This window comes from Phyllobates terribilis, unplaced genomic scaffold (assembly GCF_046119375.1).
Source record: "Phyllobates terribilis strain yellow unplaced genomic scaffold, ASM4611937v1 Scaffold_2__4_contigs__length_985480577, whole genome shotgun sequence".
Taxonomy (NCBI): domain Eukaryota; kingdom Metazoa; phylum Chordata; class Amphibia; order Anura; family Dendrobatidae; genus Phyllobates; species Phyllobates terribilis.
Window position 1 is genome coordinate 64,115,128 of NW_027362762.1, and position 18,219 is coordinate 64,133,346.

At 48.0% G+C, this 18,219-nt stretch overlaps 1 protein-coding gene across 3 annotated transcripts in view; it reads left to right on the forward strand.

Moving 5' to 3' along the window:
• LOC141192795 (cyclic nucleotide-binding domain-containing protein 2-like) overlaps nucleotides 1–18,219 on the forward strand; it is a 478,066-nt gene that overhangs the window by 266,108 nt on the left and 193,739 nt on the right. For all 3 annotated transcript variants that reach the window (XM_073662059.1, XM_073662058.1, XM_073662056.1), the window contains one exon: nucleotides 7,499–7,559. In XM_073662059.1, the coding sequence (XP_073518160.1) occupies nucleotides 7,499–7,559 (61 nt within the window). The remainder of the gene's footprint in view (nucleotides 1–7,498; nucleotides 7,560–18,219) is intronic.

The following is an 18,219-nucleotide window of genomic DNA, read 5'->3' on the forward strand; positions in this document are numbered from 1 at the left end:
AGATAGATAGAAACATGTCAGTCACATATATATGAAGTACAGTGATAGTGTTGGTTACTGTACTTGTCATTTAGTATTAAAATAAAGGATTTATTATTAAAAAAATTGGCGTGGGGTTCCCCTTAATTTTAGGCTCTAGCGGAGGTTAAGCAGACGGCTGGGGCAGATGTTTGAAGCCTGGGAAGGGGGTAATACCCACGGAGCTTCCCAGGCTACTAATATCAGCCCCCAGCTGAATACATAGCCTTTACTAGCTATTAAAATGGGGGGCCCCCCCAAAAAAATGACGTGGGGTCCCCCCTAATTTAATAGCTAGCAAAGGCTAGGCAGACAGCTGAGGGCTGATATTAATAGCCCAGGAAGGGAGCCATGAATATTGGCCCCCTCCCAGGCTAGAAACACCAGCCGTCAGCCGCCCCAGAAATGGCGCATTCATAGGATGCGCCAATTCTGGCACTTAGCCTCGCTCTTCCACGCTGCCCTGGTGCGGTGGCAGGGGGTAATAGGGTTGGGGTTGATGTCAGCTTATAATGCCAGCTGACATCAAGCCCAGGTTAGTAATGGAGAGGCGTCTATAAGACACCCCCATTACTAACCCCATAGTCAAAGTTAAAAAAAACACAAACACCCAGAATAAAGTCCTTTAATTGAAATAAAGACACAATCCTTTATTGTTCTAAATTAAACCATACTTACCGTCACGCCCATTCCAGCTGAAGCCAACGATCTCCTGCAATAAAAGAAAAATAATAAAGCAACCTCATCCTTACCTTTCCATGGTTCCCACGACAGCTTCAGCTCTGCTACATCGAGATGACAGGCTGGACCGCAGCAGAACGCTGCCATCCAGCCTCTCATCCCGCAGACACTGAGAAGCGCAGGCTTACTTGCGCTGCTCAGCGTCTCTCTGTGACGACATCCAGATGAGCCGAGTTCATGTCCAATGAACTCGGCTCACCTCATGCACGTCACTGACAGCGTGGGAAAATTCTCCTGCACTCAGCGCTTCAGCGTGAGAATTCTCCCGCTGAAGCGCTGAGTGCAGGAGAATTTTCCCACGCTGTCAGTGACGTGCATAAGGTGAGCTCATGTCCAATGAACTCAGCTCACCTCCTGCACGTCACTGACAGCGTGGGAGAATTCTCCTGCACTCAGCGCTTCAGTGTGAGAATTCTCCCACGCTGAAGCGGTGAGTGCAGGAGAATTTTCCCACGCTGTCAGTGACGTGCATGAGGTGAGCCGAGTTCATTGGACATGAACTCGGCTCATCTGGATGCCCTCACAGAGAGACACTGTGGAGCGCAAGCAAGCCTGCGCTTCTCAGTGTCTGCGGGATGACAGGCTGGATGGCAGCGTTCTGCTGCGGTCCAGCCTGTCATCTCGATGTAGCAGAGCTGAAGCTGTCATGGGAACCATGGAAAGGTAAGGATGATGTTGCTTTATTATTTTTCTTTTATTTCAGGAGATCGTTGGCTTCAGCTGGAATGGGCGTGATGGTAAGTATGGTTTAATTTAGAACAATAAAGAATTGTGTGTTTATTTCAATTAAAGGACTTTTTTCTGGGTGTTGTGTTTTTTTTAAATACTTTACTAGAAATTCATGGTGGTCATGTCTAATATTGGCGTGACCCCATGAATTTCGGGCTTAGGGCCAGCTGATAATGCCAAGCTGGCCCTAACCCCTTTATTACCCAGTGAGCCACCGCATCAGGGCCCTGGATGAGTTGGGTACAGCGCCAGAAGATGGCGCTTCTATGAACGCGCCATTTTCCGGGGTGGCTGCGGACTGCAATTTGCAGCGGGGGTGGCCCAGAAAGCTTGGGCCTCCCTGCGCTGCGGATTCCAGCCCCCAGCTGCCTAGTTGTACCTGGCTGGACACAAAAACAGGGCGAAGCCCCACGTCAATTTTCTTTAAATTATTTCATGAATTTCCTGAAATAATTTAAAAAAATTGAAGTGGGGCTTCGCACTATATTTGTGTCCAGCCAGGTACAGCAGGCAGGAACGGGCTGCCCCCATCCACCAGCTGCCTATTTGTACCTGGCCGGACACAACAATATAGGGAAGCCCTTTTTTTCTTAATTATTTCATGAATTTCATGAAATAATTAAAAAAAATTGAAGTGGGGCTTCGCACTATATTTGTGTCCAGCCAGGTACAGCAGGCAGGAACGGGCTGCCCCCATCCACCAGCTGCCTATTTGTACCTGGCCGGACACAACAATATAGGGAAGCCCTTTTTTTCTTAATTATTTCATGAATTTCATGAAATAATTAAAAAAAAAGTACGTGGGGCTTCGCCCTATTTTTGTGTCCAGCCAGGTACAACTAGGCAGCTGGGGGCTGGAATCTGCAGCGCAGGGAGGCCCAAGCTTTCTGGGCCCCCCCCCCGCTACAAATTGCAGTCCGCAGCCACCCCGGAAAATGGCGCGTTCATAGAAGCGCCATCTTCTGGCGCTGTACCCAACTCATCCAGGGCCCTGGTGCGGTGGCTCACTGGGTAATAAAGGGGTTAGGGCCAGCTTGGTATTATCAGCTGGCCCCAAGCCCAAAATTCATGGGGTCACGCCAGTATTAGACATGACCGCCATGAATTTCTAGTAAAGTATTTAAAAAAAACACAACACCCAGAAAAAGTCCTTTAATTGAAATAAAGACACAATTCTTTATTGTTCTAAATTAAACCATACTTACCATCACACCCATTCCAGCTGAAGCCAACGATCTCCTGCAATAAAAGAAAAATAATAAACCAACCTCATCCTTACCTTTCCATGGTTCCCACGACAGCTTCAGCTCTGCTACATCGAGATGACTGGCTGGACCGCAGCAGAACGCTGCCATCCAGTCTGTCATCCCGCAGACACTGAGAAGCGCAGGCATGCTTGCGCTCCTCACTGTCTCGCTGTGACGGCATCCAGATGAGCCGAGGTCATGTCCAATGAACTCGGCTCACCTCATGCACGTCACTGACAGCGTGGGAAAATTCTCACGCTGAAGTGCTGAGTGCAGGAGAATACTCCCACGCTGTCAGTGATGTGCATGAGGTGAGCTCATGTCCAATGAACTCAGCTCACCTCCTGCACGTCACTGACAGCGTGGGAAAATTCTCCTGCAATCAGCGCTTCAGCGTGAGAATTTTCCCACGCTGTCTGTGACGTGCATGAGGTGAGCCGAGTTCATTGGACATGAACTCGGCTCATCTGGATGTCGTCACAGAGAGACGCTGAGCAGCGCAAGCAAGCCTGCGCTTCTCAGTGTCTGCGGGATGACAGGCTGGATGGCAGCGTTCTGCTGCGGTCCAGCCTGTCATCTCGATGTAGCAGAGCTGAAGCTGTCGTGGGAACCATGGAAAGGTAAGGATGAGGTTGCTTTATTATTTTTCTTTTATTGCAGGAGATCGTTGGCTTCAGCTGGAATGGGCGTGATGGTAAGTATGGTTTAATTTAGAACAATAAAGGATTGTGTCTTTATTTCAATTAAAGGACTTTATTCTGGGTGTTTGTGTTTTTTTTAACTTTGACTATGGGGTTAGTAATGGGGGTGTCTTATAGACGCCTCTCCATTACTAACCTGGGCTTGATGTCAGCTGGCATTATAAGCTGACATCAACCCCAACCCTATTACTCCCTGCCACCGCACCAGGGCAGCGTGGAAGAGCGAGGCTAAGTGCCAGAATTGGCGCATCCTATGAATGCGCCATTTCTGGGGCGGCTGACGGCTGGTGTTTCTAGCCTGGGAGGGGGCCAATATTCATGGCTCCCTTCCTGGGCTATTAATATCAGCCCCCAGCTGTCTGCCTAGCCTTTGCTAGCTATTAAATTAGGGGGGACCCCACTTCATTTTTTTGGGGGGGTCCCCCATTTTAATAGCTAGTAAAGGCTATGTATTCAGCTGGAGGCTGATATTAGTAGCCTGGGAAGCTCCGTGGGTATTACCCCCTTCCCAGGCTTCAAACATCTGCCCCAGCCGTCTGCTTAACCGCCGCTAGAGCCTAAAATTAAGGGGAACCCCACGCCAATTTTTTTAATAATAAATCCTTTATTTTAATACTAAATGACAAGTACAGTAACCAACACTATCACTGTACTTCATATATATGTGACTGACATGTTTCTATCTATCTAATCTATGTGTGATGCTCTATCTTTCTGTTCTAAATTGTCGGGTACCGCTGCTGAATTGCCGGCCGGCTTTTTTAAAGAGACGGTGCATGAAAACACTAATATTTTTTTTAATAAATCCTTTACACTAAATGACAAGTACAGTAAGCAACACTATCACTGTACTTATTATATATGTGACTGACATGTTTCTATCTATCTAATCTATGTGTGAAGCTCTATTCTTTCTGTTCTAAATTGTCGGGTACAGATGCTGAATTGCCGGCCGGCTTTTTTAAAGAGACGGTGCATGAAAACACTAATATTTTTTTTAATAAATCCTTTACACTAAATGACAAGTGCAGTAACCAACACTGTCACTGTGCTTCTTATATGTGTGACTGACATGTTTCTATCTATCTAATCTATGTGTGATGCTCTATTCCTTCTTGTCTAAATTGTCGGGTACCGGTGTATGCCGCTGCTGAATTTGCCGGCCGGCTTTTTTAAAGAGAGTGTCTTCTGAGCAGTTTGTCAGCTTTTGGACACCTTTGCAGGTGTTTTCTATGTGTTTCTATGTGTTTTTGTTTGCTTGCCATTGGTTTTAACGGTGTTCGACGGTGTTCTAAGGTGTTCGACGAACAGTTCGACGAACAGTTCCTCGAACATCCCGGTGTTCGACGAACCGAACCGAACCCGAACACTACGGGGGTGGCTCAACACTAATAGTGAGACCCAAAGTAATTCTTTCTGCCCCCCATTACAGTTCCCAAAAGTACCAGATTTCACAATGCAAATTGCATACAATAATAATTAGATCTCTTAGATCTGATGAGGCTGGTGTACTTACTGTGAAAATCAACATCAGAATGGCTGTATAATCCTGATGTTAGGATGATCGTTTTACGAGTCCAGCTCTAACTGGACTCATAAAAGGTTCCTTTTAATGCCTGGTGGTAAACTTTTTAAAATAATATTTAACATGGTTTTCAAAGTAAGTACACCACTCTCATTGGGTATAAGAGATTGGTTTAATAATATATGCAGTTTGACATATCCCCTTTAAGTAACCATATTATGGCAATGTGCAAGAGGCCTAAAGGTATATTCGCCAATTTTTAGACAAAGGGTGTGGGAAATTTTGGAACACCCAAATATCTTAAAAACCCCACCTCCTTTGTATAGGCTACATCCTTACCCTTCCTTGTTTCCTTCCCCATGAATGTACGTCTGCATCTGATGGTAGAGCATACTGGTACCACACACGAGAATCCTTCCAGGACCATTGTTTTCCGAATGTATAGCAAATCTGAAAACAAGACCAAATAGAGAAAACTTAAAGGGATTGTCTACTAATGCTAAAGTGCTCTATATAAAATAAAAAAAATGCATATTCATCTTCTAGATCGGCACTGTTCTAGTGATGCCAGCGCAGTGTCTCCTGGCGGGCATGTAACATTATGTGACAGCTGCAGCCAGTCAGCAGGTGCTTAAGGGCTACAGCACTCAATCTTCCAGCTGATGGAAGTAGAAAGGCTGCAGCCCATTAGTGGCCTCTGATAGGCTGCAATGCTCACATGACATAACAATGTTCACAGTGCAGACATCGCTGGTGCAGCGCAGGTCTAGGATAGGAGTATGCGCTCTATTTCATTTGCATGGGTCAAGACGAATACAGCAGTAGTGGACAACCCCTTTTAAGATATTTCCAATGTTGGGATGTTGGTGACCTATCCATAGGAAACTAATCACAAATATCAGATCAGTTGGGGTCTGACACCATGCACCCCCACAATTCAGCTGATTCCACTTATGGTAGTGGTCGGATGCAAACAGTGAATGGAGCCGGAACAGCACAGTAGATCATGTATTCTGAACTGCCATGGTACTTGTCTGGTGGGGGCAGACACTTGTCTCGCTGAGGCAGGCACTTGTCTTGTGGCGTCAGGCACTTGTCTTGTAGCGTCAGGCACTTGTCTCGCTGAGGCAGGTACTTGTCACATGGCGACAGGCACTTTTCTCGTGGCAACAGGCCCTTGTCTCGCTGCGGCAGGCACTTGTCTCGTGGTGGCAGGCACTTGTCACGCTGTGGCAGGCACTTGCCTTGCTGCAGCAGGCACTTGTCACGTGGTGGCAGGCACTTGTCTCGCTGTGGCAGGCACTTGTATTGTGGCAGCAGACTTGTCTCATGGCGACATGCACTTGTCTTACTGCGGCAGGCACCTGTCTTGCTGCGGCAGGCACTTGTCTTGCTGCGGCAGGCACTTGTCTCGTGGTGGCAGGCACTTGTACCGTGGTGGCAGGCACTTGTCTCGCTGTGGCAGGCACTTGTCTTGTGGTGGCAGACACTTGTCTCGTGGCAGCAGGCACTTGTCTCGCTGTGGCAGGCACTTGTATTGTGGCAGCAGACACTTGTCTCATGGCGACATGCACTTGTCTTACTGCGGCAGGCACCTATCTTGCAGCGGCAGGCACTTGTCTTGCTGCGGCAGGCACTTGTCTCGTGGTGGCAGGCACTTGTACCGTGGTGGCAGGCACTTGTCTCGCTGTGGCAGGCACTTGTCTTGTGGTGGCAGACACTTGTCTCGTGGCAGCAGGCACTTGTCTCGCTGTGGCAGGCACTTGTATTGTGGCAGCAGACACTTGTCTCAAGGCAACATGCACTTGTCTTACTGCGGCAGGCACCTGTCTTGCAGCGGCAGGCACTTGTCTGGTGGTGTCAGGCACTTGTCTCATGGTGGCAGGCACTTGTCTCGTGGCAGTAGGCACTTGTCTCGCTGTGGAAGGCACTTGTCTTGTGGTGTCAGGCACTTGTCTCGTGGCAGCAGGCACTTGTCTTACTGCGGCAGGCACCTGTCTTGCAGCCGCAGGCACTTGTCTTGCAGCGGCAGGCACTTGTCTGGTGGTGTCAGGCACTTGTCTCATGGTGGCAGGCACTTGTCTCGTGGCAGTAGGCACTTGTCTCGCTGTGGCAGGCACTTGTCACGTGGTGGCAGGCACTTGTCTATCAGCGGCAGGCATTTGTCTTGCTGCGGCAGGCACTGGTCACATGGTGGCAGGCACTTATCTTGTGGCGGCAGGAACTTGTCTCACTGCGGCAGGCACTTGTCTCGTGGCGGCACCCACTAATTTGGCAGTGGCAGGCACTTGTTTTCTGGTGGCAAACCATGCCTCTTCCTTTGCTAAGCTTGCTCACTTTATAAGTAACTGCCAGCGCATGCCAAAAAAGATAAAAAGTCTCCAAAATGTGGACTAATACCATTTTTGATGCTACAAAACTGACGTAGGAGGCGAAGCAGATATACACAGCCTTGTTATTTGGTAAGTATAGAGCTCTTTCTACATTGCCCAAATGACAAATTTCTCAAATAATTTTTTTTCTATTTTTTGTTGTAGACCAGGTACAGTCATTACAAAAGACTCCAAGACGTCTTCAAAAATCTACGTGATCAAAAGTGTAAGTGAATCAAGTATGCCATTGTATTATTTCTAAAGCATCTATTCCTTAGCACATAACTCCCTGTCCTCACCTTTGTCTTGTGCGCAGAAAATGCAGAGTATTGCAATATGTTAAAGGAGTTTTCTGGTTTCGGAAAACCTCTTGTCCATTGGCTGTAGGTTGTTTAAAAAATACAAATTGTGCTTTATTCCCCCTCCCTGGATCTGACGCTGAGTCTCTACTGCTAATCGCTGTGTCTGTTCTACACTGTGTTCCAAATTATTATGCAAATAATATTTTCTCAGATTTTCCCAAATTACCTATATGAATTGCAGTCATTGTAATTTTCCAGTCAAATAACTATTAGAGTACAATTGAAAGGTTTTTGTACAAACTGCCTATGATAACAGGATATTTTTTAAAAAATAAAATACTCAAACTGCACTCAAAATGCATGTTCCAAATTATTATGCACAGCAGAGTTTTCAACTTTTTCATTTTAATAAAAGAACAAAAAAATGGTCATTTTTGCAATTATAAGCATTAGCAGGTTATTACAAACTGAAATCAAACAGTTTTCACCTCAAAACTTTATTCTAGGTGATGTTGACTCGCCCCCTGGGCCGTGGGGCACCCGGAACCGGGCTTTAGTGCGATGATGGGGGTAGTAGTGGCAACCCAATCCCGTGGCTCAGGGTGGTCAGACCAAATGCTGTGGCAGTCTATTTGTAGGGTTTTGAATGTCCGACTACGCCACCCGTGGATTGCGGTCAGGGATAACCGCCGCTTCAAGGCAGACTGCTGAGGCTGATGTTGGTGTGCAGCACAGGGATAGGACAACTCCCCACGGGAAGAGTGTAGCCTCAGGGCAGTGTAATAGGATGCTGGGCGTGATGGTGCAAGCCGCAATAATAAGGGTTCAGAGTCTGCTTCAAACAGTCCAGGGTCTTTATTGTAGTTAGTACTAATGACCCAATAGGAGTACAGGGTAGGAATGGGTCTGGGGGTCTGAGAGCATTCGGGCGAGCCCCACTGGTCAGGGTGAGTGGGTAGGCCTACCGTTCTCTCTCTGCCCTTGCTGACTATCCCCCTTTTCGTGGTGTGATAGCCCACGTCCCTGAGCTGGCCGTGTACTACGCCTGTATGGCTTGCGACTCGGGCCTTAGGTACCTGTTGCTTCTCCGTGCTGTACCGGTCCCTCTGTGTGGCGGAGCCTCTAGGCTTCTCAGGCCAAGGGACCTGAAATCCCTCGCAGGTTGGTTATCTGCTGCCGGGCTTGCAACCCTGACAGCCTCGGACCCCAATGTCCGGTTGTGTAGTTCTCTCTCAGCCAGGACTGGCTCTCGTCGCCTCTGTCCCTGGCTTGCTGTTCCTCCTCTGCCTCCCGGACTCCTCAGCTGCTGCTGACCAGTCCCTTTCCTCTGGAGCCCTTCTGGATGCTTCAGAAGTGGGTTCTGGTCTCTCTAACCCTGCCCTCAGTTCCAGCTTTTATAGGGGGATCCTGCTCCCCCTACTGGCCTGGGACAGGAGGTGCTGCATGCTAATGGTCCCTGACCAGGGAACCTCCCTCCTCCTCTCAGACACAGCCTTTAATATTTGTGGCATCCAGTCCTGGGGTGACACAATGTTACATTTGCACATAGGACCTCTTGTTCGAAAGGAGCTTCTGAACTCTCTCGTCCATTGAATTTGTCAGGTTTTGGATGGTTTCTGCTTCAATTGTTTTGCATGAGGACAGAATACCCTCCCAGAGCTGTTGCTTAGATGTGAACTGCCTCCTGCCATCATAGACACTCCTTTTGATGATGCTCCAGAGGTTCTCAATGGGGTTGAGGTCAGGGGAGCATGGGTGCCACACCATAAGTTTGTCCCCTTTTATGCCCATAGCAGCCAGAGATGCAGATGTGTTATGTGCAGCATGAGACGGTGCATTATCATGCATGAAAATGATCTTGCTGAGGAATGCACGGTTCTTCTTCTTGAACCATGGCAGGAAGTGCTGTTTGAGAAACTCCACATACATTATGGAGTTCATCTTTACCCCTTCAGGGATCCTAAAGGGGCCGACAATCTCTCTCCCCATGATTCCAGCCCAAAACATTACTCCACCTCCTCCTTGTTGGCGCCGTAGCCGTGTTTGCATGGGGTGTCCATCAACCAGCCATCCTCCACTCCATCCATCTGGATCATCGTGCTTTGCACGGCACTTATCGGTGAACAAAACAGTTCGATGGTCCAGATGGATGGAGTGGGCATAAAAGGGGACAAACTTATGGTGTGGCTCCCATGCTCCCCTGACCTCAACCCCATTGAGAACCTCTGGAGCATCATCAAAAGGAGTGTCTATGATGGCGGGAGGCAGTTCACATCTAAGCAACAGCTCTAGGAGGGTATTCTGTCCTCATGCAAAACAATTGAAGCAGAAACCATCCAAAACCTGACAAATTCAATGAATGAGAGAGTTCAGAAGCTCCTTTCGAACAAGGGGTCCTATGTGCAAATGTAACATCACCTAGAATAAAGTTTTGAGGTGAAAACTGTTTGATTTCAGTTTGTAATAAGCTGCTAATGCTTATAATTTCAAAAATGACCATTTTTTTGTTCTTTATTAAAATGAAAAGGTTGAAAACTCTGCTGTGCATAATAATTTGGAACATGCATTTTGAGTGCAGTTTGAGTATTTTATTTTTTTAAAAATATACTGTTATCATAGGCAGTTTGTCCAAAAACCTTTCAATTGTACTCTAATAGTTATTTGACTGGAAAATTACAATGACTGCAATTCATATAGGTAATTTGGGAAAATCTGAGAAAATATTATTTGCATAATAATTTGGAACACAGTGTAGTCTACAACATTGATGTCACATTGACAGCACTGGAGACAATAAATGAGCTCAGTGCTCTCGTCACATCGGCGTGGCCATGAGTTGGGTGCACCGTTACACCCCCTCAATTTGCGTTTTGGGGAATGCTCTAACTTGTGATGGTCATTGCTTGCTCGTAGAGCGAATGCTATCTAGCATGTGTGCGCATGTGCACCGATACTGGCTGTGCGCACACAGTGGCTGGTAGCGTTCTCCTACCCGGCTCTCTGCAAACGCCGCTCGCTACACTTTTGGGTCTACTAGCGGCATCAGCAGAGAGTGACCAGGGAAGAAATTGCACCCAGCCACTGTGCGGCCGCGGCCAACTCAACCCGTATCAGTGCACATGCGCACACACGTGGTAGCATTTGCTCTAGGAGCAAGCTCTGTCCATCACACAAGCTAGGGCAGTCCCCAAGACGCAAATTGAGGGGGCATAATGGTGCACCAAGGTCATAGTCACGCCGTGCTAGAATCCATTTAAGTAAAAAAAAAAAGTCTCCAAAGTTGGACAAAGTTTCATCGGTACAAATATATAATATTCCAACATGTGCAAAATAACTAGAAACATGAGTAAAAGGAACTGATGAGTGAGGAATATGCGAGCACCGAGCATCCGTGCTTTTCTGTCCTCGCTCTTAAATCAGTATCATTGTAGATGGAGCGTGGCCAAGTGAACGGTCCAAAAGTTTTGTCCTAGCCCTGAAAGCTACTGTGCCCAAGAGACAATTGTTCAATGCCCGGTCCTGCCAAGTTGCAGAAGATTTGTAACTACCTCCTTAATTAGTGCTCATGGTTACAACCTCCTTTAAAGACAAAGTAAGTTGTGTCTCTGAAAGAACCCAGTAACCGCTCCAAACATGGAAACTCCTATTGAGTTCTTCTTAGGCAAAACTTATGTTGGCTGCAGAAATCTAGTAAATTATCTTTTCATTAGATTTCCGAGACTGTAATATCAATGACTTATTCATAAGGAAAGGTCATAAATATCTGATTGGTAGGAGTCTGACTGGCACCTATGTAAAGTAGCTGAATGCTGGCACATGTATGCCTTAAAGTGAACGGCACCGCATGCTGTGAGCAACGAGGCAGTACCAAACATACAGTGCAGAAACCCTAAGGAGCACTAAGCTGAGGGGGACATGATTTTGGGAGGGGTAGACCTTTAATTACTGCAGCTTTGTTTGTATAGCTGTGCAGACTTTAAGCAAGAGTGATTCTGCTTGAAGAGGAAGGATCACAGTATTGTCTGTGCCTGGTGTCTTACTGTGAGGAGGGTGAGGCTTACGTAGAGGAGGTAACGCTCTGACTTGTCTTTCTCTGTTTCTCTCACCTGATAATAATAATCTTTATTTATATAGCGCCAACATATTCTGCAGCGCTTTACAATTCAGAGGTTCATATACAACAGTCATAAGTAACATAGCTAAAGATAATACCATAATTACAGCAAAAATAATGACGACCCTGCTCGTAAGAGCTTACAATCTATAATGAGGTGGGGGTGACACAAAGTACAGGGGCTTATTTACAGTGATGGTTCAGCCATCTTGATGGGATGAGGGATAGATAAAGACTGCATGAGCTCGTCACCAGCCAGTGTTTGTAGTGCTTTTGGGTGCGGTGGAGTTTGGCGGAGAATTATGTTTGGAGAAATAGTGAATGGGCTATAAATATATTGTAAGGCAGCGCTAGTCATCATACTGGGGGTTACTCGCTTCGCTGCGTCAATCAATGCACACGTGTAATGTCTTTACGTTTTTTCTCACAACGCTGCAGTTTATTACTTCATAAGCCACAGTTCACCGGGTCCAACTCTGTGGCACGCCGACACACATATCTACAATATTCATGAGCCAATTGGCACACAGGCCCACTTGCTCCAGGTTACAGCCTACGGCAAGGTAATAAATTATCAATGTCCATATCAATGTCCATATAACACAGGGTATTACCTTTGCCGGGTTTAGTTGCTGCAGTCCCTTTAATCCGCCACCACTGTGGCTTTGTGGCTTCCCAGGTAGGGGTCTCTAGCCGTCATCCCGTCTAAGGCTACTAGAATGTTTCCCTCACACACATCTAGTCGGCGCCTTTCCGGAGTCTTCACCAAGCCTCTGCCTTCCAAGGCCACTAGCATCCACACAGGATCCAGTCTCGGCCTTTCAGGCTGCCAGGCTTCACTCAGCCTCACTAGGCCTCACACCAACGGTGTCCCACACACATGGGAACAGGCCTCATGCCTCTCTCACAGAACACACCTGTCTCCCATCAAGCAGGGTTTATATATGCATCCCGTGCACACACATACACACATACTGACAGGACCTTAACTGTGTGCATAAGGACCTGTGTGATGTCACGGTCATGTGACCAGTCAGTTAAAGGGGAAGGTACATGGTCGGTAAAACACATCCTGGACCATTTACAGTAATGCTAGCAAGCTGCTGCATTACAATATAAAAGGACATCAATTAGGGAACGTGATAGGCCACCCTAAACAGGTGTGTTTTTAGGGAGCACCTAAAACTGTGTAAGTTGTGGTTCGTCCAAATTTCTTGGGGTAAAGCATTCCAAAGAAGAGGTGCAGCTCAGGAGAAGTCTTGGAGCCGGGAGTGAGAGGTGAGGATGTTAGTCGAAAGTCACTTGCGGAGTGTAGAGAATGGGTAGGCCGATAAACAGAAATGAGGGAGGAGATGTAGGGGGGTGCCGCACTGTGGAAAGCTTTGTGGGTGAGAACAAGTAATTTAAATTGGATCCTGTAATTCATGGGCAGCCAGTGCAATGACTGGCACAGAGCGGAAGCGTCCGAGTAATGATTAGCCAGATAGATGACCCTGGCTGCAGCATTAAGGATGGACTGGAGAGGAGAAAGTCGATTGAGGGGGAGGCAAATTAATAGAGAGTTACAGTAGTCAAGGCGGGAGTGGATTAGGGCAACAGTGAGGGTTTTTCTTGTTTCCAAGGTGAGAAAGGGGCGGATTCTAGAGATGTTCTTCAGGTGCAAGCGACAAGAGCGGGCAAGAAACTGTATATGGAAGGTGAAGGAGAGATTGGTGTCAAACACAACGCCCAGACAGCGCGACTGCTGGCTCGGCATTATTGTGGTGCCACACACGGAGAGGGAGATGTCAGATTTAGAGAGGTGAGTAGACGGCGGGAGCAGAAGAAGTTCAGTTTTGGAAAGGTTGAGTTTCAGATAGAGAGCGGACATGATGTTGGAAACTGCGGCCAGACAGTCGCTGGTGTTCTGTAGTACAGTTGGGGGTAAGGTCAGGGGATGAGGTGTATAGTTGTGTGTCATCAGCATAAAGATGGTACTGAAAGCCAAATTTGCTGATGGTCTGTCCAATTGCGGCCATGTAGAGAGAGAAAAGAAGAGGGCCAAGGACTGAACCCTGAAGAAACCCAATAGTGAGAGGAAGGGGGGAAGAAGTGGAGCTAGTGAACGATACACTGAAAGAGCGGTCAGATAGGTAGGAGAACCAGGAGAGAGTAGTGTCCTTTATGCCGAATGAGTGGAGCATAGAGAGTAGGAGGTGGTGGTCAACGAAAGCTGCAGAGAGGTCAAGAAGAATGAGCAGAGAGTAGTCACCATTACGTTTTGCTATCAGAAGGTCATTGGTCACTTTGTATGTGTGCAATATCTATTAGAATGTAGGGGGAAGCCGGACTGTGATGGATCTAGAAGAGAGTGAATGGAGAGGTAACGGGTAAGGCGGGAGTAGACAAAGCGCTCCAAGAGTTTAGAGATGAAGGGGAGATTGGAGACTGATCTGTAGTTGTTTGGAAGGGTCAAGATAGGGCTTTTTTAATAATGGAGTAATGATAGAGTATTTGAAGGAGGGGAAGATACCAGAAGAGAGGGAGTGGTGGAAGATTTTAGTTAGGTGAGTAGTGATGACTGAATAGAGAGACTGGAGTAGATGTGAGGGGATGGGGTCAGTGGTGCATGTAGTTGTCACGGGTGTGTCGCCACGAAGATCGTCACGATTACACAGCCTGACTTCTCGCAGCTGACTTTTTGGTGCTTTGTGTTTTCGGCAGTGAGGGAGTTAATTCTCTCTCTCTCTGTGCTAGACGAGGTCCAGCCTCGCCCAGCTGCAATCAATGCTGCTGTAGTGAGACTCCTTCAAATGCCTGCTGGTCTGTTTGGGAAGTGTCGGTGAAAGCATTTCATGCAGACTAACAGAGCGGATCGTGGTATTTGGAGTTTCTGAGATAAGTGTATTTGGAGTGTTTTTTCCCTTCCTCGCTTTATCATTTATCTCCTTTCCCGTTGGTGTTCCCTCTGTTGTAGTTGTGTAGTTTTTGTATGCAAGGTGGTTTTGGTTTTTCCCTTGTACTGTCTCGTTCGTCTAAGTACTGTGTGTGGGCATATTATTACTTGTCCCCTTTTGTTGTGATCGGGGTCCTTCTCAGGACTAGATTACTTAGGTGCAGGGATCCTCAGGAGGTAGGGGTTACGCTGGCGGCCTGGACCTCTGTACCTTTAACAGTACCTCCAGGTTGAGGGATTAGTCAGGGCCCCAGCTTAGGGTCAGCTTAGGCCCCCTACCTCCAGTATACAGAGACAGCGTGACATTTTCACCGACCCAGTTAGTTTTTCTCCAGCTACCATGGATCCAGTAGCCGGTCTAGCTCGGCAGTTGCAGAGTTTGTCCATGGAGCTGGCGGACGTTAGGTCCAAGGTTTTGCATCCTCAGGAGCAAGCCGGACCAGAACCTAAAGTAGCTCTCCCTGACAGGTTCACTGGGGGGCGGGACAAGTTTTTTGTTTTCCGGGAGGCATGCAAGTTGTACTTTCGGCTGCGGCCTCGGTCATCGGGGAGTGAAGAACAAAGGGTGGGAATTGTCATCTCGCTCCTACAAGGGGACCCACAATCTTGGGCGTTCTCTCTTCCCCCGGGCTCCCCGGCTCTCCAGTCAGTGGATAGGTTTTTCGCTGCTCTGGGACTCGTATATGATGACCCAGATCGGATCTCCCTTGCTGAGTCTAAGTTACGTAGGATCCAGCAGGGAGATCGTCCGGCGGAGGAATTCTGTTCGGAATTCCGTAGGTGGGCCACGGACACCCAGTGGAATGACCCGGCTCTTAGGAGCCAGTTTTGTCAAGGTTTATCCGACAAATTACAGGATGTGTTGGCACAGTATGACTCTCCCGCGTCACTGGAAGCCGCTATGGCCCTTGCTATTCGCGTTGACAGACGGCTTCGGGAGAGGTGCGGGATAACTCTACCCCCTGTGATGACTCCACCTCCTACAAGGTCCCCTCATATGGTGGTTCCCCTGGTCAGTCCAGAGGAGCCTATGCAATTAGGAGGGACATCATTTCGGGGGAGGGGACCGGTGGTGCGCCATAAGACAGGAAGGTGTTTCTTCTGCGGGAGAAAGGGACATTTTATTGGGGGGTGTCCATCCCGTCCCTTGCAGAGTGAAGAGTCGTCGGAAAACTGTTGATCCCAGGTTGTGTGGTGGACGGCAATCTGGGAGTAGGTATTTCGTCCCTAGGTTCGTCTCAGTTTCTCGTACCGGCGGAGGTGGTGGTGGGTACGAGAACTGAGAGGATATCTGTTCTTCTGGATAGTGGGGCCGGGGCTAATCTGGTTGATGCTCGGTTTGCCCGGGTTCAAGGTATGCGATTGAGTGAGTTGGCTAAACCCATCCCCATATTCTCGATCGATGCCAGGCCTCTCGGTCAGGGAAGTTTTTTGCAAGCTGTGCATGACGTAAAACTTCAAGTGGGGGCGATACATAAAGAACTGTTGTCTTGCTACGTGTTGGAGGGTCTTCCCACTCCTATAGTGTTGGGCCTTCCTTGGTTAACTAAGCATAACCCGGTTATTAATTGGCAAACCAGAGAGATAAGCCAATGGAGTAAATTCTGTAATAAAAACTGCATGAACACGGTCATCGGTGCGGTTACTCCTTGGGTCTTACCTCCATTTCTGGCGGACTTTGAGGATGTATTCTCGGAGAAAGGGTGTCAGGAACTACCTCCTCATCGCGAGTATGACTGTTCTGTAAAACTGCTCCCTGAGGCCAAGTTACCTAAAGCTAGGTTGTATAACCTTTCTGGTCCTGAGAGGCAGGCCATGAAGGATTATATTTCAGAAAGTCTGGCTAAGGGGCATATTAGACCTTCATCTTCACCGGTGGCTGCGGGGTTCTTCTTTGTTAAGAAGAAAGATGGAGGCCTACGCCCTTGCCTGGATTTCCGTGAACTTAATCGGATTACGGTCCGAGATCCGTATCCGCTCCCACTTATTCCCGATCTCTTTAATCAGATCGTGGGCGCCAAATGGTTCTCTAAGTTGGATCTCAGGGGGGCGTACAATCTGATTAGGATGAAGGAGGGGGATGAGTGGAAGACGGCGTTTAACACTCCGGAGGGGCATTATGAGAACCTTGTCATGCCATTCGGTCTGACTAATGCCCCGGCGGTGTTCCAACACTTTGTTAATGACATTTTTCGCCGCCTGGTGGGACAGTTTGTTGTCATATATCTGGATGATATCTTAATTTACTCGCCGGATCTGGTGTCTCATCAGGAGCACGTTAGGCAGGTGTTACAGATCTTGCGGGATAATAAACTGTATGCCAAATGGGAAAAGTGTGTGTTCGCCGTACAGGAACTCCAGTTTTTAGGCTTCATGGTTTCAGCGTCCGGTTTTCGTATGGACCCTGGGAAAGTGCGGGCAGTTCTTGAGTGGGATCGGCCAGAGAATCTTAAGGCACTACAACGTTTCCTGGGGTTTGCTAATTATTACCGGAAGTTCATTCGTAATTTCTCGTCCATGGTTAAGCCTCTCACAGACATGACTAAAAAGGGGACGGATTTTTCTAGGTGGTCTGACAAGGCTTGTCAAGCATTCTCCTCCTTGAAAAAATGTTTTGCCTCGGCACCCATACTCATTCAACCTGATGCGTCACAGCCATTCATTGTAGAGGTAGACGCTTCCGAGGTAGGGGTGGGAGCAGTATTGTCACAGGGTTCGTCCCCTGGTAAGTGGCATCCGTGCGCCTTTTTCTCTAAAAAATTGTCGTCCGCTGAGAGGAATTACGATGTCGGCAATAGGGAACTCTTGGCCATTAAGTTAGCTTTTGAGGAGTGGCGCCATTTTTTGGAGGGGGCAGTCCATCCGGTTACCGTCATCACCGATCACAAGAACCTGCTATATCTGGAGTCCGCGAAACGTCTGAATCCCAGACAAGCTAGGTGGTCATTGTTTTTTACCAGGTTTAATTTTGTCGTTACATATCGTCCTGGGTCAAAAAATGTGAAGGCGGATGCCTTATCTCGTAGTTTCCCTGGGGCCGGGAATACGGACGACCCGATTCCTATCCTTCAGGAGGGGGTGGTGGTTTCGGCTGTATGCTCTGAGCTGGAGGAGGAGGTATTGGAGGCTCAGGGGGACGCCCCTGTTGGACCTCCGGGGAGACTGTTTGTTCCAGATCAGTTGCGACAAAAGGTGATCGAGGCACACCATAACTCAGTTTTGGCAGGACACCCGGGGAGTAAAGCAACTGTGGATCTCCTCTCGCGTTGGTTTTGGTGGCCTAACTTACATAAGGAGGTGGTAACTTTTGTCGCGTCCTGTGGGGTTTGTGCGCGCTCTAAGACCTCACATACCCGTCCGTCTGGGGCCCTCTTACCTTTGAAGATCCCGGAGCGTCCTTGGACTCATCTGTCTATGGACTTTATTACGGACCTCCCTCCGTCTTCGGGTAAAACGGTCATACTCGTTGTAGTGGACAGGTTCAGCAAGATGGCACATTTTATCGCTCTTCCAGCTCTCCCTAATGCTAAAACTC